This window comes from Mus musculus, chromosome 8 (assembly GCF_000001635.26).
Source record: "Mus musculus strain C57BL/6J chromosome 8, GRCm38.p6 C57BL/6J".
Classification (NCBI taxonomy): Eukaryota; Metazoa; Chordata; class Mammalia; order Rodentia; family Muridae; genus Mus; species Mus musculus.
This window is the reverse complement of record NC_000074.6, coordinates 21,509,005-21,535,555: the sequence shown is the minus strand read 5'-3', so window position 1 is coordinate 21,535,555 and position 26,551 is coordinate 21,509,005. Positions and strand designations below refer to the sequence as shown.

At 41.2% G+C, this 26,551-nt stretch overlaps 2 protein-coding genes across 2 annotated transcripts; both read right to left on the bottom strand.

Moving 5' to 3' along the window:
- Nucleotides 1-5,543: 5,543 nt before the first annotated feature.
- Defa32 (defensin, alpha, 32) lies at nucleotides 5,544-6,526 on the bottom strand. Its single transcript, NM_001177521.1, has 2 exons — nucleotides 6,310-6,526; nucleotides 5,544-5,753 (listed from the first exon to the last, which is right to left on the bottom strand). Exons 1-2 carry the CDS (start codon nucleotides 6,479-6,481, stop codon nucleotides 5,638-5,640), a joined length of 288 nt encoding a protein of 95 aa, NP_001170992.1. The 5' UTR covers nucleotides 6,482-6,526; the 3' UTR covers nucleotides 5,544-5,637.
- An 18,792-nt stretch (nucleotides 6,527-25,318) lies between these two features.
- On the bottom strand, nucleotides 25,319-26,298 carry Defa20 (defensin, alpha, 20). Its single transcript, NM_183268.4, has 2 exons — nucleotides 26,084-26,298; nucleotides 25,319-25,528 (listed from the first exon to the last, which is right to left on the bottom strand). The coding sequence occupies exons 1-2, from the start codon at nucleotides 26,253-26,255 to the stop codon at nucleotides 25,413-25,415; spliced, it is 288 nt and encodes a 95-aa protein (NP_899091.2). The 5' UTR covers nucleotides 26,256-26,298; the 3' UTR covers nucleotides 25,319-25,412.
- Between the last annotated feature and the right edge of the window lie 253 nt (nucleotides 26,299-26,551).

Sequence of the window (26,551 nt, the reverse complement as noted above, 5' to 3'; positions counted from 1 at the left end):
TATTACTAACCTATCTGTGTTTTGGCAATACTTGTGTGATTTTCCCATTAATCAGTAATTACTGTCCTTCACAGATAGTTGAGGTCCAGACAGAAGAATCTTATAAAGGTATCTCATCATGTGGGCTCCTGCACAGTAGCCTTGCCTTAAGTGAGTCCTTTGCAGCTAGGCCTCAATGATATCTGTAAAAAGTTACTTTCATTACTAACAGAACCTTGTGGTATGCTGCAAGAGCAGAGCAAGAGGTACAGCACTCTTCTGTCCAGACCATGGGAAACAATAGCAGCTGAAAATCTTGGACAGACTTCTACTATGTAAGAGTCACTTGTGATGTCTTATTTTTTTTTTGTGGCTAATTTTTATTGACTACTCCAATCACCTGTGGTTCAAGGACAGTTAAAATATGTGGAAAAGCTGGGGGCAAAGACATGCTTCTCAGAAGGACTTCTTATTTATCTTGTCTAGCTCTAGATCACACCCATTTGCCCATATCTGCTCACTCTGAGAAAATTGTACTGCATAGCTCTGTGTCTGAAACTTAATCATTGGAATGAGAAAGTATGAAAGAGTACACGGGAAATGTATGGCCTAAAATCAGGGTTTATGCTTTGTAGAGATGACTAGGATACATACTAAATAAACATGTACAGAAGGATTTAAAAATTAGGGCTTGGTGAACCTCTCCAGGGCCTATGTTACAACTGTTAGGATGAGTTAAGCCATTCAGCAGAGTAAGGACATTGCTGAGATTGTACATTAGCTCTGCTGTGAGAATGTGCAGGTTCTAATGGAGTCTCCCATGTGATTGAAGTGTATTTATCAAGTCATCCTCTGAAGGGACAGCATGCAAGGTTTCTTGGAGACTGAGTACAGTTAACAGTTCTCTAGAGCCATATGGGCAAAACACTCATGACATTGTTCCTTGAATCTTAATGTCTTCTCAATGTAGTACTGGGTGGCAGATGGCAGAGAGATTGGAACTAGCTAGTCTTACCAAGTGATACATTCTCAGAAGTATTGTTCCAACACCAGTACTGGCCATGTATAAAGACAATGTTAGACTCAGAATGATCAGAATGGACAATCCATGGTGGAGATGCTCTGACTTTCCAGTATACACCCTAAGAATAAAGACAGTACTTTAAGGTGACCTGAAATCCTCTGACACTGCTATCAAAATGCAGATTTGTCCCAGCTTCCCTTGATCATAAAATTGGTCATGTCTTGACCAACTGGTCTCAAACTTGTCAACATGCTGTATTTATTTCCAAGATTCAAAGTGTTAATATTTAATTTATTTCCTTCTTAGATAATGCTGTGGCCAGAATGCTTAAGTCCTATTAAAATTAATATATGGCAATCATACTCCCAAAGGTTATGACATTCAAAAGTGGGGTCTTCTGTCATGGTATTGTGGTAAATGGGAAGAAGCCCCAGGGATAGCTCACTTCTCTTATAAAAGAGATTCAGATTCAGAGAACTACCGTGTCCTTTTTTTCCATGTGCTGATATCTTCTGAAATTTTCATTTATAAACCAGAAAAATGGGACATCACCACAGAGTGAAGTTTTTCACACTTTCACCTGACTCAGACTTCATAGACTTCAGAACTACAGGAAATTGGTACCAACTGCTACGCAAAATACAATTATTATATGACTTGTTTTGTGGTGTCCTGCTATATCAGACCAAATGAACTAAGCCAGATGTTCACACTGGAACACAAAGGCCCTACTTTGAGGAACTCTGAATCTTTTCAGGGGAACTACAGGGAAATAACTGAGGGCCCTAATAGTGGTATAATGGATATTATTATGGGTACCTTTATTTGAAAAAAATATTTTGGTTTCTAATATTTACAAACATCCTTCTTCAAAATCCACTCTACTTCAGAAAGGTTCACGATGATCCCTCCCTTCTGAGCCAGGATGGATGGGTGTCTTCTGCACACCTGTTCTCAGCTCTTGGCTTCTTCCTGACACCAGTACCGACTAGGTAAAAATGCTGGAGAGTTTTTCAGCCACAAACTCTCTAAATCCTAGAGGACCATTCATCTCTGTGCCCATGGACTGACCAATGTCCAAATAGAAAATATGAGTTAGAACACATGTGTGTGTTGCTTGAAATGATATCTTACGCAGCAGTAGGATAGGAGGGCATGTTCAAGTACATTCAAAATGATAATATTTGTGACTTGTGTGGATTATTTTGAATATCAACGTTTGTTTTTTCATGCCTTCTATGTCCTGTTCCTGAATCTTTCTCTTGAAGGAAGGCACTCATGAACCTTGTCATTCTGACAGAAACAGTAAATTCACATGAAGCAGGACAGCAGATGGTGCTACTGAGTCAAGAGACAGCAAAGCGACTTTGTTGACTTCTTCCTATGTTATTCTTAATTTTCTGCTCTTCTGAATGCAATCTTCTTTCCATGCTCAGCGAATGCACATATTTTAATCAAAGATCCAGAGTGGATCCTGCACTGTTACCTCTAGCCTTGAGCCTGACACGTTTGTGCACTCACTATGGTAACATTTTTCCTCTGCTTCATCCAGACCATACTGCCTCAATGCTGGCCCCAAGATGGGGCTATAGCCTTCAGTGCTTCTTTCTTGTGTCACTTACCTGGTATAAACACACCAACATTTCTTCCTCTGTTTCCAACTTTTTTATTGAACATATTCTTTTTCATACACTATATTTTGATCACAGTTCCCCACTTGCATCTTGTCCCAAATACTCCTCACCATTCCAGTCCCATGCCTTCTCTCTCTCAGCCTCTCTCTCTCTCTCTCACACACACACACACACCCAAAAAAACACAATAATGAAACAATAATAAAACAAACAACAAGAATAATTAAGAGCACAAGATACTCATACACACGTAGAGACACACATACAACCAAACCAATGAAACCCACAAAATTGTAAAATGTAATACACAAGCAGAGAATACTAAAGTTAAAGAAAAAAATGCCATGTCTGGTGGTGGTGGCACAGTCCCTTAATACCAACAGTGTTGTGCTAGATGCTCTAAGTTTGAGAACAGTTTTCTCTATCTACAAAGTGAGTTTCAGGACAGTCAGGGCTACACAGAGAAATCCTTTCTCAACCTCCCTCCCACAAATTGCTCAAACCAGGACATAGGAAAGAAAAAAATTTCTCTAAAATACCTTTGAGTTAGTTTACATCAACATTTCTTAGAGGAGAATTTTCTTTGCTCGTTTCACTGGACGTTTGGGTTACTGGTAGTGTTGTAGGATAATAAGTACTATTTTACTATTTCTAGAGTGTACACAAAAGTCAGGTTGCACCTACTTCGCATCAAACCCCAGAAGAAGGAATTTGCAGATACACTTCATGGAGATGCTGTTAAACCCAAAGGAAGCCAATTGTTACTGTCCTTGTATTGTGCCATAGACCAGGGTGGTAGTCAATAGAACTCCAGACACCATTTCCTGGACAGATCGTGTCCATTTACTAAATCATGATAATATATGCAAAATATGACTTACAATGATGCCTGGTAATTAGCTTTACTTCAACTACTCATAGACACACACACACACACACACACACACACACACACACACACACACACTTATATAAATACATATGTGTTTTTTTCCAGAGCATGGGACAAGTTACTGAGGTGCATATTTTAAATATTGAGGCAGACTTTGTTGCCAGGTTCTCTGAGCCTTCCTCAGTCCCTCCATGGCATACCCTGCCCTCAAGTTTTAATTTTCCAAACCTGGGGGTGAACAGCTCTTTCCTGAGCTCTTCCCCATATGATCTAGACATTTTTGGGCTCTCACTCTGTCTTTGTCTCTGTCTCTCTGTCTCTCTCTCCTCAACCCCTTTCTCTCTTTTTCTTTCCCTCCTCAAATCCCCCTCACTTTCCCCATGGTGACTTCCCTGGCCTTGGTCCATGGGTCCAGTGAACTATCCTACTTATGGGGATTTTCCCAATAAACTTGCCTTGAATATAAAATAATCTTGTTTGAATTCACCCCCAGTGGAGAAGTTTTAAATATACACAGAAAGACCATAGACACATTCACAGACACCGACACACACAGACACACACAAACACACACACACACAACACAACAAACCACATGTGTCCTCATGGGTCTTGCCTTAGTAGGATCATTTGTCGCAGCTGAATTTACTCTGCCACAATAATATACATAACTATAAATATATGAATAATAAATATTAATATGCATATATCTTTAGATTATTTATATCTCATCTGTGCTTTCAAGCATGAGAATGAAATATTTATAGGAGATTTACTTCTGCCATGAAGTTTTGATTCCAAGATATGTTTGAAAAGTACTAACTATAAGTTAGAGGAGAGCAACTGTGAGTAGTTCATATTATAGTTCAATATTTAAGCTTAATGACAGAGTCTATTTCACTCTGCCCATTAGAAGAGTCATGATATATTTGAGAAGTGTATGAGTGTGTATAAGCATAAGTGTAGAGGAGGGGCATTCCAGGAACACCTACAAGAAAAGGGAGTAAGAAAAATCATAACATCTTTGTAGGAACAATAGGTCCTCTGATTCATGCCACTAAAGATGTTCCAGCTTCTAGCTCTGATGTATCCAGCACAACAAACCCATCCCTCAACCCATCCACAACCATGTCTTCTGGGAACCCACACCATCTGTGCTACTAGAATCTGCAATCTAGAGGTCACCACCACTGCTGTCCTTTCATCAGGACATGGTTTTCCCTGAAGGATTGTGTGATAGTTCATAGTCTGACCCTTAGCACCCTGTACCATCATGGGAGTCCCTGCTTCAAGAACTGCCTACCAACTTCTTTGTTTATCTTGCATAACTCTGCCAAGCTGCATTAAGTCCTTCAAAGCTGTAGGGTAAGTCACTTGAGTGTATCTTGTAGAGCACATTGCATTCATTAGACATGTACACTTTCTGTATATGTTTTCTGTATAGAAACTGTATTTTGTCTTATTCGACTGTAGACACTGCAGATTACATGCAGATTATAGTGTGGGATGCCCTGCTTTTCATCCTACCCATTCTGTCTCTGACGAACTTTTTCTAATATTGATAAAAGTTGTCACCACAGAGCCAAAAATAACCCTCGGTTCAGAAGCCAGAGGCATAATTCAGGCCTGGTCCATAAAAACTTCAATACTTTTAAAGGATACTGCAGCTTCCTAAAAAATATCATTTTAGAACTCTGTACACCTGAAACCCAAAGGGGTAGTTTTTCTTAACATATAGGCAATGTGTTTGGTAGTGAGTCAAGACTGCCTAAAGATAGAGTCAAAAGTCAGGAGTGGCATATGTGAGGATCATGAGAATTCTGAGTTTCCTATACATTTTGTGTCTGAACCTGGAGTCATCCTTAAATTGATAGTATTTAGAGCCAGTATTTTCCAAGTTAAAAATTAAAGTATTCATTCATTGCAAAGGTTTTCTTGAAGGTTCTGATAGTTTATATACAAAGTTTTGACTGAGAGTTTTAGCAAACATTCAAAGAATGTAAACTCACAGGAAGCATATTGCAAACAATTTATTGAGAAGTGGTTATCAGGCCCCAGCATCAGTAGCCTCAGAGCTGATGGTTGTCATATCTCTGCCATCTGCATGTTCAGTGGCGGTGGCGGCGGCGGCAGCAGAACAAAAGTCGTCCTGAGCAGGTCCCATAAACTTGTTCTCCTCTATTGCAGCCTCCTTTTCTACAATAGCATATCAGATCTCTCGACGCTGGAGACACAAAAAGAATCAGGCATTAAGTTTTGAGGTTGGAAGCACGTATGTGATCCTATGGGGATATGTGATAAAGCATGGATGTGCTGCATTGGCCACAGTACAGCCTTCAGCATGGACATCTCAACCAAAAAAAACACTTCAGGTGTGTTGGTCATGCCCTTGAGAGCCATTCTGAGGTGTCTTTATTTTCTGTGCTCCTTTTGTCACTGTGTAGACTCTTTTGTATACTCTTAAATTGATTCAAAGTTCCTTTAGAGAAAGAAAAATTTCTACTAATACCCAAGACTAATCCTGTTCTATAGGCATCTAATCAGAGTATTGGAGTACGGTCAGTGTTGAAATTCCCATGTGTATTTTTTTGCAGTAAAAGCCTTATAAGAAAGAAATTCAATTAAGATTACTTTCCTCTCATTGCTACTGTTATGAATATAAAAGGAATTAAAATAGAGTTGCCTTGGGAGCCACATTACTCTACCAGGATTCTAGGACTCATCTTCATCCCTCCCTCGGGAGAATGCAGGCATCCATCACACTGGGTACCATTACTCACATTTTTCATGAAGAGCAGATCCTTCTGGGTCTCCAAAGGAGACAGACACAGCCTGGTCCTCCTCCCCTGGCTGCTCCTCAGTATTAGTCTCCTCATCTGTGTTTTGGATAGGATCAGCCTGGACCTGGAAGGCCAGCAGGACGAGGGCAGAGAGGAGGACAAGTGTCTTCATGGCTGTGAGTCACCTGGAGAATTGGTGAGCAGGAGCCCAATGTGTGGAGAAAGAATAGGCAGCATACATTTATAGGGCAGAGAAAGGTCCACACTTAGAGAAGGCACTCTTTGATGGGAACTGGGAGAGTCTGTTATCATCAAGATCTCTTTGATGTGCCAATGTCCTGAAGCCTACTATCATGATGTTGCTTTGTGTGTTCAGTAACATCAGCCCTCCCATTAATAATGATGAAGGGGCCTTGCTATCTTCCCCTGTTTCCCATCTGCTGGAGTATTTACGTCCCAGTGGTCAGGGATGTAAAGAGGTAGGCAGTTTGTAATTTAAAAAGCTCACTGAACAAAGGATTTTTATGTTTTGAACTTGCAGGATGCTCTCCTCAGGTAGTCTGGAGCAGAGTTTGACTAGGTGGACTGGAGAGTCAGTTCTTTGCATGATTCAGGTATTATCAATCATCCTCCTGTGAGGTAACATTGTGAACTCCCTACTTGGGGCCATTATAGAGAAAGAAAGATGCCCTCATTTTGCCCCTATTGAATTGAGTTTAAGAGACAGAGTTTGTAAGAGCGAAGCTAGAGTGAGTTGTTTGGCAGAAGCCAAAGTGTTAGAACATATTTCACAAGAGTGTGGTCCAGGAGCATCTCCATACTTGGGACCCTCAAGCCATGTGTCATTCCACATGTCTGAGATTCTGCAATGTTTTTACTTTCAGAAAATGAATACTGATCTATAAGAAATGACATCTACAATGTGAGAGGGTCATAAGCTAGTACCCAATCTTAAGAAGTGTCATCATGTCCTACATGACCACTGTTCTCTATGTGTTTCATCCCATTTCTCACAGTACATACACACCAAAAGTTACAGAAGTTCATGCTGTTTTCATTCTCTGTATGGAGTCCCCCTGTCATACATGCCACCTCATATTTATATGTTAATTAATACTATTCATATGTTAAAATGATTTTTATATAGAGGACTCAAAAAGAATTAGCTAAGAAGCAAGAATACTGTTTTACATACATATTAAACTACACACACATATTTGTGTGTGTGTGTGTGTATATATATATATATATATATACACATACTTATATAATTGTATAATTAGACATGACCTCTTAAAAACATCTGTAGACTGTGATTTATGAGCTAAGAAGCACATCTTATACTTCAGACTCATTATTGTCTTTCCTGATCATCACAGAATTAATCTAAGTAGCACTTTCTAAAATATGCATGCTCAAAGGCCACCATGCTCATGTTAAAGATTTCTATTATGCATTTTCTCATTGTACCCTTCCTACCAGTGTCCTGTACAGAACTGGCCATTACAGAATGCTGAACCACACAATGTATCCTTAGAGAAGAATGCCTTTTTAAGTAAAGCAAAGTTTGTTTTGCACCCTCTTTTCACTTTCTTATTGCTTTATGATCTCTTTTTTGTTTGTTATCAAGCCCTGGTAGCATCAGATGTCTCACTTGAGGACAGACACCAGAGAATGTAGAAACCAGACTCCTCTGTCTGTGGAATCGCACAGAGTCATTTACATACTACCAGGTTTATTGAGCCTTGGGGGAAAGCAGTTTTTTGCTTTGTGAATTTACTGTGGACTGGAATTTATGTTTTTATTGCAGATTGACACAAGTAGTATAATGTTTTTCTTATATTCCTCATCCTAATCTGATAGATAAAATTGATATTTCAGTATTATAACAGTTCATTTTTATCATGCATTGACACCAGAAGTGTGTGCACTTGTGTTTGGTCAAATGTTTCAATGAGAGATTAGTTGGCACATTCTTTCTACATTTTTAAAGAAAGATGTACTTATTTTTGTTCTATAAGTGATTTGGCAGACTGTATGTGTGTGTGTGGCTATTGTGCCAATCCACAAGCACTGGAGGTCCAGAATGCTATGAGCTGCTATGTGGGTATTAGAACTGAACCTAGATCTTTCAAAAGAGCACCTAGTATTCTTTACCTCAGAGCCATCCTTCCAGGCCCACATTTTCTCTAATGAATCTTTAGCCACTGTTCAAAAAGTCTGGAAATTGTTTCTTTGTAGCATATATTAAAAATCTTCTTAAGATAAACATTTTTCTTCCTCCAGTTTTTTTTTATTCCAAACAGCCTGGCATTTAAATCTCTTAATAATATTTCTGAGTTATTTTTCTTTCCATTTAAATCTGTAAGAGTCAAGCTTTGTGTTTTACTGGCATTAGCAAAATTCCTACCACATCCTGTGTTTAAGTCAGTTACAGTTCTTACACACCCTCTGCCACAAGGGAGGAAGTTCCCCCTCTTTACGTAGAGTGTTGAGGATCTTCAGTGTTCCAAGGTATTATATCACGTGTGAAAGCCAAATGAGATGTTGGGAAATAGGGCAGTGTTTGGAGCAGGTGGGCCACAGACACTGAAGTGATGTTGGAAAACTGGAAGAGCTCTTTGTAGTCCATTGCTATTTCTTCTTGTAGTGAATCTTGTCCAAGCATCATCATGTATTCAAATATGTTCTGCAAAGAATGTATGTTAACCCCCAGTGGAATCTGAAGTCTCTGGTCTTGCACATGCCCCACTTAGGCACATGGGAGGGCTAGCCCTCTTCCTTTCTCACAGGCATCAGGACTCTGGTTACCCACAGGAGGCTCTTGGTAAGATGGGTCACAGCTTGAGAACTTGCATCTTCTTATGCTCTCCTGTACTGCATCCTGGACTCTGAGACAGTGGGGGTGTTCTGTTCTGCACATGTGTAAAAACTCAACAGAACTCGAAATTATCCTTAAAAATCTACACTATTTCTGTAGTAGGGATCACATATGTGAGCTATTACTTGTGATAACTGTCAAAAAATCCCCTCATTTCTTTGTATATTTCTAGTGAATATGGGTAATTTATTGATGGTTTAACAACAAATATCAAAGGAGATAATTAGTAGAGGCAAAGATCAAGGAGAAGAAGTAGAGAGACCATCTGTCAAGCGATGTCTTCCAACCTTGGGCTTCTATCATGCTCTAAAGAAGGAAAACAAATAATCTCAATAAATGACAGAAGGCATCACTCTAAAACACAGGAGTTAAGGTGGAATATGGGATAGCGGTAAAATATAAGAGATCTGGCCACAGCTTGTTGCCTAATCTTTAGTGTATTTTGAGTATGGCAATTAACCTCTTTAAAGTTCCTTTACGAACCCACAAAACATTGATCAATGAACATGACTATTTTATTTGGTTATTCTGAAAACCTCTTATCAAAGTAAAAAAAAGATCTTAGCAATTAGTAAGTATCAACTAATAGAAATACACTGCACATATTATATACCTTGAGAATGCTGCCTGGCTTATCACAAATTTCAAATTATCATTGTTTGATAAAGTTACAGCACAAAGCTGTTTCGTCTCTACAATAAATAAAAGTTTAGTATTCTTACTTTAGGTAAGAAGTTGTCAAAATCCATAGAATTTATATGTTGTATTCAATATGGAATGTTTCTATTTATTAAACTAATGGGGAACATATCTTCTCGTTTCAAATACCTCAAGAACTTTATAGCTTTCATCTGTTTGTTAAAGAGATATCACACCAAATAAGCAGTTTTACAAATTAGATAAAAGATGCTACATGCAAGGATATATGAGCCTTGGTTGAGCTGAGAACTGATGGAGAACCTTCCAGATATGAATGATGGTGAGAAGAAAAAAACTAGTAAAGGTCTGACAGTGTAACATGCAGGTATTTCTCACCAGAAGACTACGATGAAGACTGTTGATTGGAAGAGGGCTTAGCTTCATATTTGGCTGAGGAACGTCCTCAGAGCATGGAGACAACGTCCTTCTTTTAAAGATGCACATTGAGGAACTAAAGGTGCCTAGTGCAATTCTAATTATGAAAAAGTGTATACACTTTTTCTCTGTGTTCTACACACAGGGTGCAGAGTCCCATTCAGAAGCTATAATATGGGCTTGTCATAATGTTGGCTGGTATGAGCCATTACGATTTATTGTCCATTTGAATTTTCTGTGATCAGCTGGTTATTTTCGAAAGATCTTGGGCAGCTATAGGGTATTTTTTCATGCTAGGTTGGTCACTGAAATTTCTTTAGAGGTTCTTTGTAGCAATAAGTAATGGCCTTTGACCTGTTTCAGTAAATCTCTCCAACCCAGTTATGACCTGGCAATGAAAACACAACACACTTAAAATGATTACATGCTGTGCACCTAGATTGGGCAGATCTGCTGCTACACTACCATCTTCTACATCTATGAGACCCCTTAGAACTTGCAGTTTCTCCTGGCCCTGTGCTTCTGCTCTCTTCCTCTTCCTCTTCCTCTTCCTCTTCCTCTTCCTCTTCCCCTCCTCCCCCTCCTCTCCCTCATCCTCCTCTTCCTTGCTCTTCCTCTTTGTCCTCTCCCTCTTCCATTTTCTATTTCTTCCCTCTCCCCAATTCTGCTCCACCTTCCCTTTTTTTCTGCCCAATCATCAGCTCTCCTTTATATTTCTAATTAAGGTGGGAAGCAGGTTTTCAGGAATTCACCTTAGTGCTGACTCATTCCTTGTTTGCAACCCCTCATAGGAGGACAGATTTAACACCAAATATAACTAGCCCCAGGGCTATTCACAACACTGGCCCACATGGTAGAACATGTAGACAATACCATGTTGATGGAGAAGATGTGATTTCAATTGGGACATGTCTTCTGAGCATCACAACCTACAGCAACTCTCAGTCAGTTATTATAAAAACTGGTAGGTCCTCAATGTTTGTCCAAGTCCAAGTGAAATGGTATGTTTGAGACACTTTGGAGTTAGGCTAAACTAGAGGACCTTTTTTTAGGACAAAAGCATGCTTTCTGTAACTAAACGGAAGAGAAGTCTGTCATGTGAACATTACCATTTTCTTAAAATTTGTTTTGTATTTATCTATACACTTATTGTATGTACAGAGAGAACTCATGTGCCATAGAACTCATGTGGAGGTCAGAGGACAGCTAATGGCAACCTGTTTGATGCCTCTACTATGTGGTGTCTGAGACTTGAACTCAGGTTGCCAGGCATAGTACAGGATGCATTTGGTGTGCATCAAGGGTGAGGAGGACGTTAGATACAAGGAGATAAACCACTCTGCTCTGGCTACTTCTCTCCCTATCAACTCGTCTGTTCATTAGATAAGAGTCTCTAGCTACATATGTATCAGAAGATGGCCTAATCGGCAATCAGTAGAAAGAGAGGCTGATTGGTCTTGCAAACATATGGATTTTTTCCTAGCTCCAGTCACTAGGCTAATCCCCAACAAAACCAGAGTTTCCAGGTTACAACCTCAACAAGACCAGATATCTTTCTCCTTCTAGTTAACATCTTGCTCATCTTCTAATGTGAGTAGCCTAGGTTGTGTGGGTAAGGGAAAAAGAAAATTGTTCTCCAGCAAGCAGGTCTCCAAGTTATTCCCCCAAAAAACCTGCACCCCAGGTTACAAGCCCACATCTTACAACCAATGTATTGGATGACCAATGCAGAGGGGAGCAGAAGTTAAGTTTATGATATGACTCCTATCAGCAGCCAATTATATTAAAGGCCACAGGAACTTTCCAATTAGATGCTTGCAATCATATTCCCTGTTTGCTGCTTAGTTACCCCATAGACATTCAGGTTTCCCCACACCAAAACCATCCTGCATGATGGTGATGCTTTGGGGTGGGTGTGCTGAGCTAGCTGGACTAGAATAAGTCCTTGCTGTGAGTTGCATCTGATTGTGTGTTTTGGAGGATTACTAATATTTTACTGGCAAAAAAGTCATGAGACCTCTGCATCCAGTTAGCCTTCACACATTTACCTCCTGCTTGCTCATCCTGCAGGAGAGGTTCACCCTCTTCTCTGTTATTTTCCTGGTAGGGTCAGGGGCCCAGAAAGCAGCTGTCTGAGAAAAACCTGAGGCATCTCTGGACCAGGAAGTTCTTGGGTAGAGAACCCTAACATGATCAAAGTGCAGGTGAATGGCCACACAGCATAGATGTAAGATAGCTAGAGATAAGGGACTAGATTCATAAAAATTTTAGCAAAGCACACACACACACACACACACACACACACACACACACACACACACATAAGTACATATGTGTTTGTTTTCCGACCATGGGACCAGTTACTGAGTGTAGTGGCTATTCCTGGTTGTCAACTTGACAATATTTGGAATGAACTACAATCCGGAATTGGAAGGCTCACCAGTGACCCTTATCTGGAGGCTTGGAGATCCTTATCTGGATCTTGGTTTGAAGATCTTGAGCCATAGTGGCTATGGATTCCAGAAGATTGAATCTCGGAGTTTAAGGAACACACCTTTAATCTGGGCTACGCCTTTCATCTGGGATTAAAGGTGTGGTGGAACACACCTTTAATCTGGGCTCCACCTTCTGCTGGAGACAATATAAGGACATTGGAAGAAGGGAGTCTAGCTCTTGCTCCAGCTCTTGCTCCAGCTCTTGCTCCAGCTCTTGCTCTTGCTCCTGCTCCTTCGCCTGCTTGCTACGTGAGACTGAGTAACTGCTAGATCCTTGGACTTCCATTCACAACTGCGACTGAACAATTGTTGGGAATTGGGCTGCCGACTGTAAGTCATCAATAAATTCCTTTACTATCTAGAGACTATCCATAAGTTCTGTGACTCTAGAGAACCCTGACTAATACAGAAGTTGGTACCAGGAGTGGTTCTAGAGTAACAGAAGTACAAGGATGAATCTTTTAAAATACTGGAATTGGCTTGTTGATCCACCAGCACTTTCAAATATTGAAACCTCTCCAGATTCTCTCCCTCCTGGGAGCTCAGAGAATTTTGAAGACCCATGGTTGAAACTATATTCCGAACTTAAAGAAGCTAATGCCCTTGATTTTCTTAATGAATTAGGTGATTCAGTGCACAAAGCTTTCTACAAGATGGGGAAAAAATCGAAAAATGATTTTACTGGCTGGCTGCTCTTAGTATCTGTGGAAAAAATGATGAATGAAAGGAAGGAGTTGTGTGATAAAATCGAAAGGCTCCAGACACAAGTAAACGATCTAAAAGTTGCTAAGTGTGTCCTTGAGGAGAATCTTCTCTCTTGTAGCAATAGAGCTCAAGTTGCAGAAAATCAAACAGAAACTCTCATTGTAAGGTTGGCTGAACTACAGAGAAAATTCAAGTCTCAGCCTCAGAGTGTGTCGACAGTTAAAGTAAGGGCTCTAATTGGCAAAGAATGGGATCCTACAACATGGGACGGGGATGTGTGGGAAGACCATGTTGAAGCTGAGAATTTTGAATCCTCAGATTCTCAAGGGTTTGCCCCACCTGAGGAAGTAGTACCCTCAGCCCCACCTCTTGAAATAATGCCTTCCCCACATGAGGAAATTAATTTTGCAGAGTCTGCTCACGGCCCACCAATAGTTTCTTCTAGACCTGTAACCAGACTCAAAGCAAAACAGGCTCCTAGAGGGGAGGTAGAAAGTATAGTCCATGAGGAAATTCGCTACACTACTAAGGAGCTTAATGAGTTTGCTAATTCATTCAAGCAGAAACCTGGTGAATATGTGTGGGAATGGATTTTAAGGGTGTGGGATAAGGGTGGAAGGAACATAAAACTAGAGCAGGCTGAGTTTATTGACATGGGTCCTCTGAGTAGAGATTCTAGGTTTAATACGGAAGCTCGCATAGTTAAAAAAGGTGTCAAAAGTTTGTTTGAATGGTTGGCTGAGGTGTTTATCAAAAGATGGCCTACTGGAAATGACTTGGAGATGCCTGATATTCCGTGGCTTAGTGTTGATGAAGGGATTTTAAGACTTAGGGAAATTGCAATGCTAGAGTGGATATATTGTGTAAAGCATAATTGTCCACAATGGGAAGGTCCAGAAGATATGCCTTTCACCAGCTCTATAAGACGCAAATTGGTGAGAGGGGCACCAGCACATTTGAAGGGTTTTGTTCTTTCCCTTTTCCTTGTGCCAGATCTTAGCATTGGAGATGCTTCTGCTCAATTAGATGAATTAAATTCACTGGGTTTAGTTGGATCCCGAGGTAACAAGGGCCAGGTGGCAGCATTGAATCGCCGGAGACAAGGTGATCCTAGTTATTATAATGGACAGCGTAGACAAAAGAATGTTTATAATAACATACCCAGTAATGGTCAGCACAGGAGAGGTGAAATTTATAATGGCATGACTCGCTTGGACCTTTGGTACTGGCTAATCAATCATGGTGTTTCCAGGAATGAAATACATAGGAAGCCTACTGCATATTTGTTTGATCTGTATAAGCAGAAAAATTCTCAAACAAATGAAAGAAAGGCTACATTAGATCGTGGTAAACAGCAATCTCGGCCAGTGAATCAATTTCCAGACTTGAGACAGTTTGCAGATCCGGAACCCCTTGAATGAAGGGGTGGCCAGGTTCCTCTGAGGAAGGATCTTGATAAGACACTCAAAGGTTTTGCTGTTACCCTTTCTCCAGTTCTTCCCCAGAGGGACCTACGGCCTTTTACAAGGGTAACTGTACACTGGGGAAAAGGAAATAATCAGACTTTTCGGGGTCTGCTGGATACTGGTTCTGAGTTGACACTGATCCCAGGGGATCCCAAGAAACATTGTGGCCCTCCAGTTAAAGTAGGGGCTTATGGAGGGCAGGTGATTAATGGAGTTTTGACTGATGTCCGACTCACAGTAGGTCCAGTAGGTCCCCGGACACATCCTGTGGTGATTTCCCCAGTTCCAGAATGTATAATTGGGATAGATATACTCAGAAATTGGCAGAATTCTCATATTGGTTCCCTGAACTGTAGAGTGAGGGCTATTATGGTTGGAAAGGCCAAATGGAAGCCTTTAGAGTTGCCTCTGCCAAAGAAAATAGTGAATCAAAAACAGTATCGTATTCCTGGAGGAATTGCAGAAATTACTGCCACTATCAAGGACTTGGAAGATGCAGGGGTAGTGGTTCCCACCACATCTCCATTTAACTCTCCTATCTGGCCAGTGCAGAAAACAGATGGATCATGGAGAATGACAGTTGATTACCGAAAACTAAATCAGGTAGTAACTCCAATTGCAGCTGCTGTACCAGATGTAGTTTCCTTACTTGAGCAAATTAACACATCTCCTGGCACCTGGTATGCGGCTATTGATCTGGCAAATGCCTTCTTCTCAGTACCTGTCCATAAGGACCACCAGAAGCAATTTGCTTTCAGTTGGCAAGGCCAACAGTATACCTTCACAGTTTTGCCTCAAGGATATATTAACTCTCCTGCCCTGTGTCATAATTTAGTTAGAAGGGATCTTGATCGTTTGGATCTTCCACAAAATATCACATTGGTGCACTATATTGATGACATTATGCTGATTGGACCAAGTGAGCAGGAAGTAGCAACCACTTTGGACTCATTGGTAACACATATGCGTATCAGAGGATGGGAAATAAATCCAACCAAAATTCAAGGACCATCTACCTCAGTGAAATTCTTAGGAGTCCAGTGGTGTGGGGCATGCAGAGATATTCCTTCTAAGGTGAAAGATAAATTATTGCACCTGGCCCCTCCTACAACCAAGAAAGAAGCACAACGTTTAGTGGGTCTATTTGGATTCTGGAGACAACACATCCCTCACTTGGGTGTGTTACTTAGGCCTATTTACCAAGTGACTCGGAAAGCTGCTAGCTTTGTGTGGGGCCTGGAACAGGAGAAGGCCCTTCAACAGGTCCAGGCTGCTGTGCAGGCTGCTCTACCACTTGGACCATATGACCCAGCAGACCCGATGGTACTTGAGGTGTCTGTGGCTGATAGAGATGCTGTTTGGAGCCTCTGGCAGGCCCCTGTAGGTGAATCACAGAAAAGACCTTTGGGATTTTGGAGCAAAGCTCTGCCATCATCTGCAGACAACTATTCTCCCTTTGAAAAACAGCTCTTGGCCTGCTATTGGGCCTTAGTGGAAACTGAACGTTTGACAATAGGACACCAAGTTACTATGCGACCTGAACTACCCATCATGAGCTGGGTACTATCAGACCCTGCAAGTCATAAAGTGGGACGCGCACAGCAGCAGTCTATTATCAAATGGAAGTGGTATATACGTGATCGGGCCAGAGCAGGTCCTGAAGGCACAAGCAAGTTACATGAAGAAGTTGCTCAAATGCCTATGGTTTCTACTCCTGTTACAATGCCATCTGCTGCCAAGCATGCACCTATAGCCTCATGGGGTGTTCCCTATGATCAACTGACCGAAGAGGAGAAGACTAGAGCCTGGTTTACTGATGGCTCTGCACGTTATGCAGGCACCACCCAGAAGTGGACAGCTGCAGCATTACAACCCCTTTCTGGGACAACCTTGAAAGACACAGGTGAAGGGAAATCTTCACAGTGGGCAGAACTTCGGGCAGTACACATGGTATTACAGTTTGTTTGCAAGAAGAAATGGCCAGATGTACGATTATACACTGACTCATGGGCTGTAGCCAATGGATTGGCTGGATGGTCAGGGACTTGGAAAGATCACAATTGGAAAATTGGTGAGAAAGACATCTGGGGAAGAAGTATGTGGATAGATCTCTCCAAATGGGCAAAGGATGTGAAGATATTTGTGTCCCATGTAAATGCTCACCAAAAGGTGACTTCAGCCGAGGAGGAGTTCAATAATCAAGTGGATAAGATGACCCGTTCTGTGGACAGTCAGCCTCTCTCCCCAGCCATCCCTGTCATTGCTCAATGGGCACATGAACAAAGTGGTCATGGTGGTCGAGATGGAGGTTATGCTTGGGCTCAGCAACACGGGCTTCCACTCACCAAAGCTGACCTGGCTACTGCTGCTGCTGATTGCCAGATCTGCCAACAGCAGAAACCAACACTGAGCCCCAGATATGGCACCATTCCTCGAGGTGACCAGCCAGCAACCTGGTGGCAGGTTGACTACATTGGACCACTTCCTTCATGGAAAGGACAGCGTTTTGTTCTTACTGGAGTAGATACTTATTCTGGTTATGGATTTGCCTTTCCTGCACGTAATGCCTCTGCTAAAACCACCATTCACGGACTGACAGAATGCCTCATCTATCGTCATGGTATTCCACACAGTATTGCTTCTGACCAAGGAACTCATTTCACAGCCAGAGAAGTACGACAGTGGGCTCACGATCATGGAATTCACTGGTCTTACCACATTCCCCATCATCCTGAAGCAGCTGGGCTGATAGAAAGATGGAATGGCCTTTTGAAGACGCAGTTACAGCGCCAATTAGGTGGTAACAGCTTGGAAGGCTGGGGCAGAGTTCTTCAGAAGGCAGTATATGCTTTGAATCAGCGCTCGATATATGGTACAGTTTCACCCATAGCCAGGATTCATGGGTCCAGGAATCAAGGGGTGGAAAACGGAATAGTTCCACTTACTATCACTCCTAGTGACCCTCTAGGAAAATTTTTGCTTCCTGTCCCCATAACTCTAGGTTCTGCTGGCTTAGAAGTTTTGGCTCCAGAGAGGGGAGTGCTCCTACCAGGAGCTACAACAAACATTTCATTGAACTGGAAGCTCAGACTTCCCCCTGGTCATTTTGGGCTTCTAATGCCCTTAAACCAACAGGCTAAAAAAGGAATAACAGTGTTAGGAGGGGTGATAGATCCAGATTACCATGGGGAAATTGGATTACCTCTTCACAATGGTGGTAAGCAAGATTATGTCTGGAGTGCAGGAGATCCCTTAGGGCGTCTCTTAGTACTACCATGTCCTGTGATTAAAGTCAATGGGAAACTACAACAGCCTAATCCAAGCAGGATGACAAAGGACGCAGACCCATCAGGAATGAAGGTATGGGTCAATCCTCCAGGAAAAGAGCCAAGACCTGCTGAGGTGCTGGCTGAAGGTGAAGGAAATACAGAATGGGTAGTAGAGGAAGGTAGTTATAAATACCAATTAAGGCCACGTAACCAGTTGCAGAAACGAGGATTATAAAGTAATATGAATGCCCATTGTAAATTTACTAATGCGTTTGCGATTGTACGAGGGATAGTTATATCATGTTAGGCGTATTTACAACCTTGTTATTGTTTCATGTGAACATGAGATATTATTTGTGTCAAGTTGACAAGGGGTGGATTGTAGTGGCTATTCCTGGTTGTCAACTTGACAATATTTGGAATGAACTACAATCCGGAATTGGAAGGCTCACCAGTGACCCTTATCTGGAGGCTTGGAGATCCTTATCTGGATCTTGGTTTGAAGATCTTGAGCCATAGTGGCTATGGATTCCAGAAGATTGAATCTCGGAGTTTAAGGAACACACCTTTAATCTGGGCTACGCCTTTCATCTGGGATTAAAGGTGTGGTGGAACACACCTTTAATCTGGGCTCCACCTTCTGCTGGAGACAATATAAGGACATTGGAAGAAGGGAGTCTAGCTCTTGCTCCAGCTCTTGCTCCAGCTCTTGCTCCAGCTCTTGCTCTTGCTCCTGCTCCTTCGCCTGCTTGCTACGTGAGACTGAGTAACTGCTAGATCCTTGGACTTCCATTCACAACTGCGACTGAACAATTGTTGGGAATTGGGCTGCCGACTGTAAGTCATCAATAAATTCCTTTACTATCTAGAGACTATCCATAAGTTCTGTGACTCTAGAGAACCCTGACTAATACACTGAGGTACATAGTTTATATATTGAAGCAGACCTTGTTGCCAGGTTCTCTTGGCCTTCCTCAGTCCCTCCCTGGCATACCCTGCCCTCAAGTTTGAATTGTCTGAACCTGGGGGTGACCAGCTCTTTCCTGAGCTCTTCCCCATATGATCTAGACATTTTTGTGCTCTCTCTTTGTCTTTGTCTTTGTCTATGTCTCTCTGTCTCTCTCTCTCTCCTCAACCCCTTTCTCTTTTTTTCTTTTCCTCCTCAACTCCCCCTCACTTTCCCCATGGTGACTTCTCTGACCTTGGTCCTTGGGTCCAGTGAACTATCCCACTCAGGAGGATTTTTCCCAATAAACTTGCCTTTAATATAAAATAATCTTGTTTGAATTAGCTCCCTAAACCCCCAGTGGAGAAGTTTTAATATACACAGAAACACACATAAACACATACACAGACACACAGACAGACACACACACACACACACACACACACACACACATACACACACACGCAGACATACACACGCAGACACAAACACACACAGACACAACAAATCACATGTGTTGACATGGGTCTTGCCTTAGTAGGATCATCTGTCTCAGCTGAAATTACTCTGTCATAATAATAAACATAACTATAAATATATAAATAATAAATATTAATATACAAATATCTTTAGATTATTTATATCTCATCTGTGCTTTCAAGCCTGAGAATGAAATATGTATAGGAGATTTCCTTCTGCCATGAACTTTGATTCCAAGATATGTTTGAAATGTACTAACTATAAGTTAGAGGAGAGCAAACTGTGAGTAGTTCATATTATAGTTCAATATTTAAGCTTAATGACAGAGTCTATTTCACTCTGCCCATTAGAAGAGTCCTGAAATATTTGAGAAGTGTATGAGTGTGTATAAGCATAAGGGCAGGGGAGGGGCATTCCAGGAACACCTACAAGAAAAGGCAGTAAGCAAAATCCTAACATCTTTGTAGGAACAGTAGGTCCTCTGATTCTTGTCACCAAAGTTGTTCCAGCTGCTTGCTCTGATGTATCCAGCACAGCAAACCCATCCCTCTAAGCATGGAGCTTCTCTCAGATCCTCTGCTCCTGTGTAGTAGGACTAAATTTAGTGCCTAATGTCCTCTGTGTCTCTAGATCCAACAATGGTACATATTTTCACGAAAAGATGTCCACCAGAAGACATTGACTTAAGACTTGTGTTACAGGATGAAGCACATCTCTATGTTTTGTAAAGGAAGCAGACCAGGAGTACACTCCTAATCTACTTTCTTATTACACAGGGATTATTAATACCACCATATTCCTTCAGTCTACTTTCCTCTCAAGGTCCCCTGTAACTTTATTTTTTTCCAACCCTTATTTTTCATGACGGTTCTTAAATGTGTTAAGCTCACTTTTAGCCCACGACCCACCTGAGGTAGTGGATAAGAAAGGATACTTTGGAAGTGGAGCAACTCCTATGTGTGTTGTCTTGAAATCTATAGTTCAGTTCGCAAGGTTAGCAGTAAACAACTCAATCCACTTGCAAGCACTTCAACGAAGCATCAGTAGTCCAGTTTGATAAAGTCAGGATAGTAAACAGGAATCAGCAGTAGTGGTACTACCTAGCATAGATACTTAGTCCTCATCCACATCAGTAGGAGGTCAGTAGGAGGCACCAGCAGGAATGCCCTGAGTTCTCAGCTCTCAGGGAAATGAAGATTACTAAGCCTTGAGACCAAGAAGAGTTGCACAGCTAGCTCTACAAGCAAGCCTAGCTCAGCCCCCATCACTGTCCATCGAGTCTTATTTATTCCCTCCATATACCATGTTTCCTCCACAGGTCTTGCCTGAACACATGCTCATCACTTGCTGACATCACTCTGCTGATTATCCCCTGTCCACTGAAGCTGCAAAATAGTCAGAGCACTCCACAAGATGCTTTATGGTCCATTTCCCTCATGGAGTCCTGACAAATGGAGGTCAGCAAAGCCATGTAAGGTGGACCAATACATGTGTGTTGTGCGTGAAGAATCCTTCCTCACATGTCCTTTCACATGCTTGCTTTAGCAGAACATCCTTTCTCCTGTGTCTGCTTCAGGAAAATGTTCCTTCAAGAGTCTGCCTCAGCGTTTTACCCGTGTTTGCCCCAGCAAAACAGCTTCCAACAAAACTGATTTTCCAAAGAACCATCACTTCAGTTTTCACTTCAGTCCCCTGTAGAAAATCCATACTATATGTACTTCATTAACATTTGGTGTTAGTATCAGAAGCTGTTTACAGCTAGCCCATGAATCCAGTGATGGTGCCATCCCCAGTCAACAAGGACCTACTGTGTCTTTTGTCATGGCAAACACTGCACAAACTCTCTCCATGTCTCACCTGCATTACCTGTGGATGGGATTACCTGGGTCATCTACTTCAAGGCTCGGATAAAAGACAGAGTCTCAGACCCATCTTTCTCTTTCTTTCTTCATTCCTTACCCATTTTCAATAAAGGTCCTTGTTGATGGGAACTGTTCTGGCTTGGTGTGATCAAAGGAAGAAGACAGCTTACAATTAATATGTGGTGTATGCCTTTGTGAAGACTCAATTTAAGAATGAGAATGATATTATCTAAAATCTTTTCTTTTTTCTTTTTATATTTTATTAGGTATTTTCCTCATTTACATTTCCAATGCTCTCCCAAAAGTCCCCCATACCCTTGCCCCCACTCCCCTATCCACCCACTCCCACTTTTTGCCCCTGGCGTTCCCCTGTACTCGGGCATATAAAGTAAAACCTTTTCTTAATAAAAATCCTAGCTCCCAGTGTTACAAACTCAGAAAACCCTGAAAGATCATATACTCAATTTAAATTGTAATAATTTTATAAATCAGAAAATGGGAAATGAGCAGAGTAAATCTATTCACACTTTCATCTGACCCCAGACTTCATAGACCCCAGAACTATAGGAAATTGGTACCAACTGCTATGCAAAATACAATTATTATATGACTTGTTGTATGGTGTCCTGCTATATAAGACCAAATGAACTAAGGCATATGTTCACACAGGAACACAAATGCCCTTTTTTGAGGAACTCTGAATCTTTTCAGGGGTACTACAGGGAAAGAACTGATGGCCCTAATAGTGGTATAATGGAAATTGTTATCGGTACCTTTATTGTGGAAAATATTTTGGTTTCTAATGTTTCCAAACATCCTTCATCAAAACCCATTCTACTTCAGACAGGTTCATGATGATCCCTCCCTCCTCAGCTAGGATACTTGGATGTCCTCTGCACACCTCTTTTCAGCTCTTGGCTTCTTCCTGACACCAGTACCGACTAGGCAACCATGCTGGAGAGGTTTTCTGTAATAAACTCTCTAAATCCTAGAGATCCACTCATCTCTGTGCCCATGGTACTGACCAATGTCCAAATAGAAAATATGAGTTAGAACGCATTTATGTGTGTTGTTTGAAATCCACTTCTTCTGGTAATGATATTTTACAGGGCTGTAGGATAGGAGAGCATGTTCAAGTACATTCAAAATGATAACATGTGTGACTTATGTGGATTATTTTGAATATCAAACTTTGTGTTGTCAATGCATTGAGGAAGTCGGGACTTCATCTTTTCACCTAATTTCTAAAGACTGACTCTCAAAGCACATCCTAGATAAGAGGCATAAGGTCCTGGACTATTTGGGGTGACTTGATGAACAACTTCTTATTCTTTGTATATCCAGTTTTCTATAATGGGTATGCAAGACAAGTGTGCAACCCATGTGTGGTTCAGGTCTCTGTCCATGGGAAGGGATTTAGTAGGGTGGACTGTATGGTCTTTGTGATTGCTAGAACATGATAAAAACTAGCAAGTGTTTGTCATTATTCTAGAATTTTAGACTACAAAGCTTTTCTAGAACTGCCTTTCATTCTTTGTGCCAGCATATAAGATCCAAGAGGAAAAGAAAGAAAAAAAGGAAAAAAAAAGCCAGGGCAACACTTTTATTTTCTGAATCAACCAATTTTGCTAATCAGAATTCCTCCTTATGGTTCTCAAGTATTTGTGTGAAAATACTGAAGCAGGGGTGTTTCCAGAAACTGAATTCAATACTCTAATTAATACACAAGGGATATGTGATCATTGCTAACAAAGAGCATCTGACATGAAAATGCTGGGTACATGTGTTCTTTGTCTACCCTATGCATCATCGTTCTGAGCTGACTCAAAGAACACCTTTATTGAGGGAAATTCTCAAAGAACCAGGGTCTTCCACACAGTGGAACACTACTCAGCCATAGAATGATGGGATTTTCAATATGTGCAATGGTACCTGAGGATACTTTGTGTGTAATATCCAGACACACTAAGAGCACGATATCCAGACCTCACATATCCAAGATATAAAGCAATGTAATGGCAGGCAATAATAGTATACTTGCTACTTCATTCTGGCAAGGTTGGTCACTGGGTACAAAATTACATTTAGTTAGGAGTAATGAGTTTGGTGGATTATTACACAACAACACGGTTGTAAATAGTAATGGAATAGGTAATTCAAAACACTTAGTACAGTAGAATTTAGGTGTTTCACCATAACAAATTATAAACACCTGAGATGACAAATAAGAAACTTTCCCAACTTAATCATTCACAATGTCCACATACACTCATAAAATCTTACCAATAAGCATCTAGAATTTTCGTCACTGATATAGGTCAGGTTAAAAACATTGAAACCTTGCATTTTACAAGAAAAATTCTCCCCACATTGTAAATGAGGAAGGAAGAATACATGAGCTTATTGCATCCAGGGTCAAGAATTTGCAACTGGGAGAGCTGTTGGAATAAACTCCGGAGACAAAGACAAGAGAGACTTTTAGCTATGTAAAATAGAGGAGAGTCCTTGGAGAACATTAGTAGAGAGGTTGACTAATGTGGCTGTGTCATGTGTTTGCTGATTGACAGTTACTGGAGTTATGCTCAATGTTCCTGGAAACAGAGAACCTATATCCTCAGATAATTACATTTCAGAAGGATGACACACATTGAGTTAATTATTAAATTTATTTTGTCCAGGTCACAAGTGACTTATTTAAAGTCTGAAATGTCTTGTGGGACTACGATAACTGCCTTTCCTTTGCAATCCTATAATTGGAATTCTCTAGTATTTGAGGCTAAAAGAGTTATAATGTCTAGAGTTAGACTTTCTCTCCTAGTTCACTCAGTGGAGCTAGTCTCTGCCATGGTTGCTATGATCTACCAAGTAAGATGCTTCTAGCATCTTGTCTTCCTCAAAGTGTGATAGGGTATTCAATTCTCCTAGTATGGTTCTATCACTATTGAGTGTCCACAACCATGTCTTCTGGGAACCCACACCATCTGTGCTACTAGAATCTGCAATCTAGAGGTCACCACCTCATCAGGACATGGTTTTCCCTGAAGGATTGTGTGATAGTTCATAGTCTGACCCTTAGCACCCTGTACCATCATGGGAGTCCCTGTTTCAAGAACTGCCTACCAGCTCCTTTATTTATCTTGCATATCTCTGCCAAGCTGCATTAAGTCCTTCAAAGCTGTAGGGTAAGTCACTTGAGTGTATCTTGTAGAGCACATTGCATTCATTAGACATGTACACTTTCTGTATATGTTTTCTGTATAGAAACTGTATTTTGTCTTATTCGACTGTAGACACTGCAGATTACATGCAGATTATAGTGTGGGATGCCCTGCTTTTCATCCTACCCATTCTGTCTCTGACGAACTTTTTCTAATATTGATAAAAGTTGTCACCACAGAGCCAAAAATAACCCTCGGTTCAGAAGCCAGAGGCATAATTCAGGCCTGGTCCATAAAAACTTCAATACTTTTAAAGGATACTGCAGCTTCCTAAAAAATATCATTTTAGAACTCTGTACACCTGAAACCCAAAGGGGTAGTTTTTCTTAACATATAGGCAATGTGTTTGGTAGTGAGTCAAGACTGCCTAAAGATAGAGTCAAAAGTCAGGAGTGGCATATGTGAGGATCATGAGAATTCTGAGTTTTCTATACATTTTGTGTCTGAACCTGGAGTCATCCTTAAATTGATAGTATTTAGAGCCAGTATTTTCCAAGTTAAAAATTAAAGTATTCATTCATTGCAAAGGTTTTCTTGAAGGTTCTGATAGTTTATATACAAAGTTTTGTCTGAGAGTTTTAGCAAACATTCAAAGAATGTAAACTCACAGGAAGCATATTGCAAACAATTTATTGAGAAGTGGTTATCAGGCCCCAGCATCAGTAGCCTCAGAGCTGATGGTTGTCATATCTCTGTCATCTGCATGTTCAGTGGCGGTGGCGGCGGCGGCAGCAGAACAAAAGTCGTCCTGAGCAGGTCCCATAAACTTGTTCTCCTCTATTGCAGCCTCCTTTTCTACAATAGCATATCAGATCTCTCGACGCTGGAGACACAAAAAGAATCAGGCATTAAGTTTTGAGGTTGGAAGCACGTATGTGATCCTATGGGGATATGTGATAAAGCATGGATGTGCTGCATTGGCCACAGTACAGCCTTCAGCATGGACATCTCAACCAAAAAAACACTTCAGGTGTGTTGGTCATGCCCTTGAGAGCCATTCTGAGGTGTCTTTATTTTCTGTGCTCCTTTTGTCACTGTGTAGACTCTTTTGTATACTCTTAAATTGATTCAAAGTTCCTTTAGAGAAAGAAAAATTTCTACTAATACCCAAGACTAATCCTGTTCTATAGGCATCTAATCAGAGTATTGGAGTACGGTCAGTGTTGAAATTCCCATGTGTATCTTTTTGCAGTAAAAGCCTTATAAGAAAGAAATTCAATTAAGATTACTTTCCTCTCATTGCTACTGTTATGAATATAAAAGGAATTAAAATAGAGTTGCCTTGGGAGCCACATTACTCTACCAGGATTCTAGGACTCATCTTCATCCCTCCCTCGGGAGAATGCAGGCATCCATCACACTGGGTACCATTACTCACATTTTTCATGAAGAGCAGATCCTTCTGGGTCTCCAAAGGAGACAGACACAGCCTGGTCCTCCTCCCCTGGCTGCTCCTCAGTATTAGTCTCCTCATCTGTGTTTTGGATAGGATCAGCCTGGACCTGGAAGGCCAGCAGGACGAGGGCAGAGAGGAGGACAAGTGTCTTCATGGCTGTGAGTCACCTGGAGAATTGGTGAGCAGGAGCCCAATGTGTGGAGAAAGAATAGGCAGCATACATTTATAGGGCAGAGAAAGGTCCACACTTAGAGAAGGCACTCTTTGATGGGAACTGGGAGAGTCTGTTATCATCAAGATCTCTTTGATGTGCCAATGTCCTGAAGCCTACTATCATGATGTTGCTTTGTGTGTTCAGTAACATCAGCCCTCCCATTAATAATGATGAAGGGGCCTTGCTATCTTCCCCTGTTTCCCATCTGCTGGAGTATTTACGTCCCAGTGGTCAGG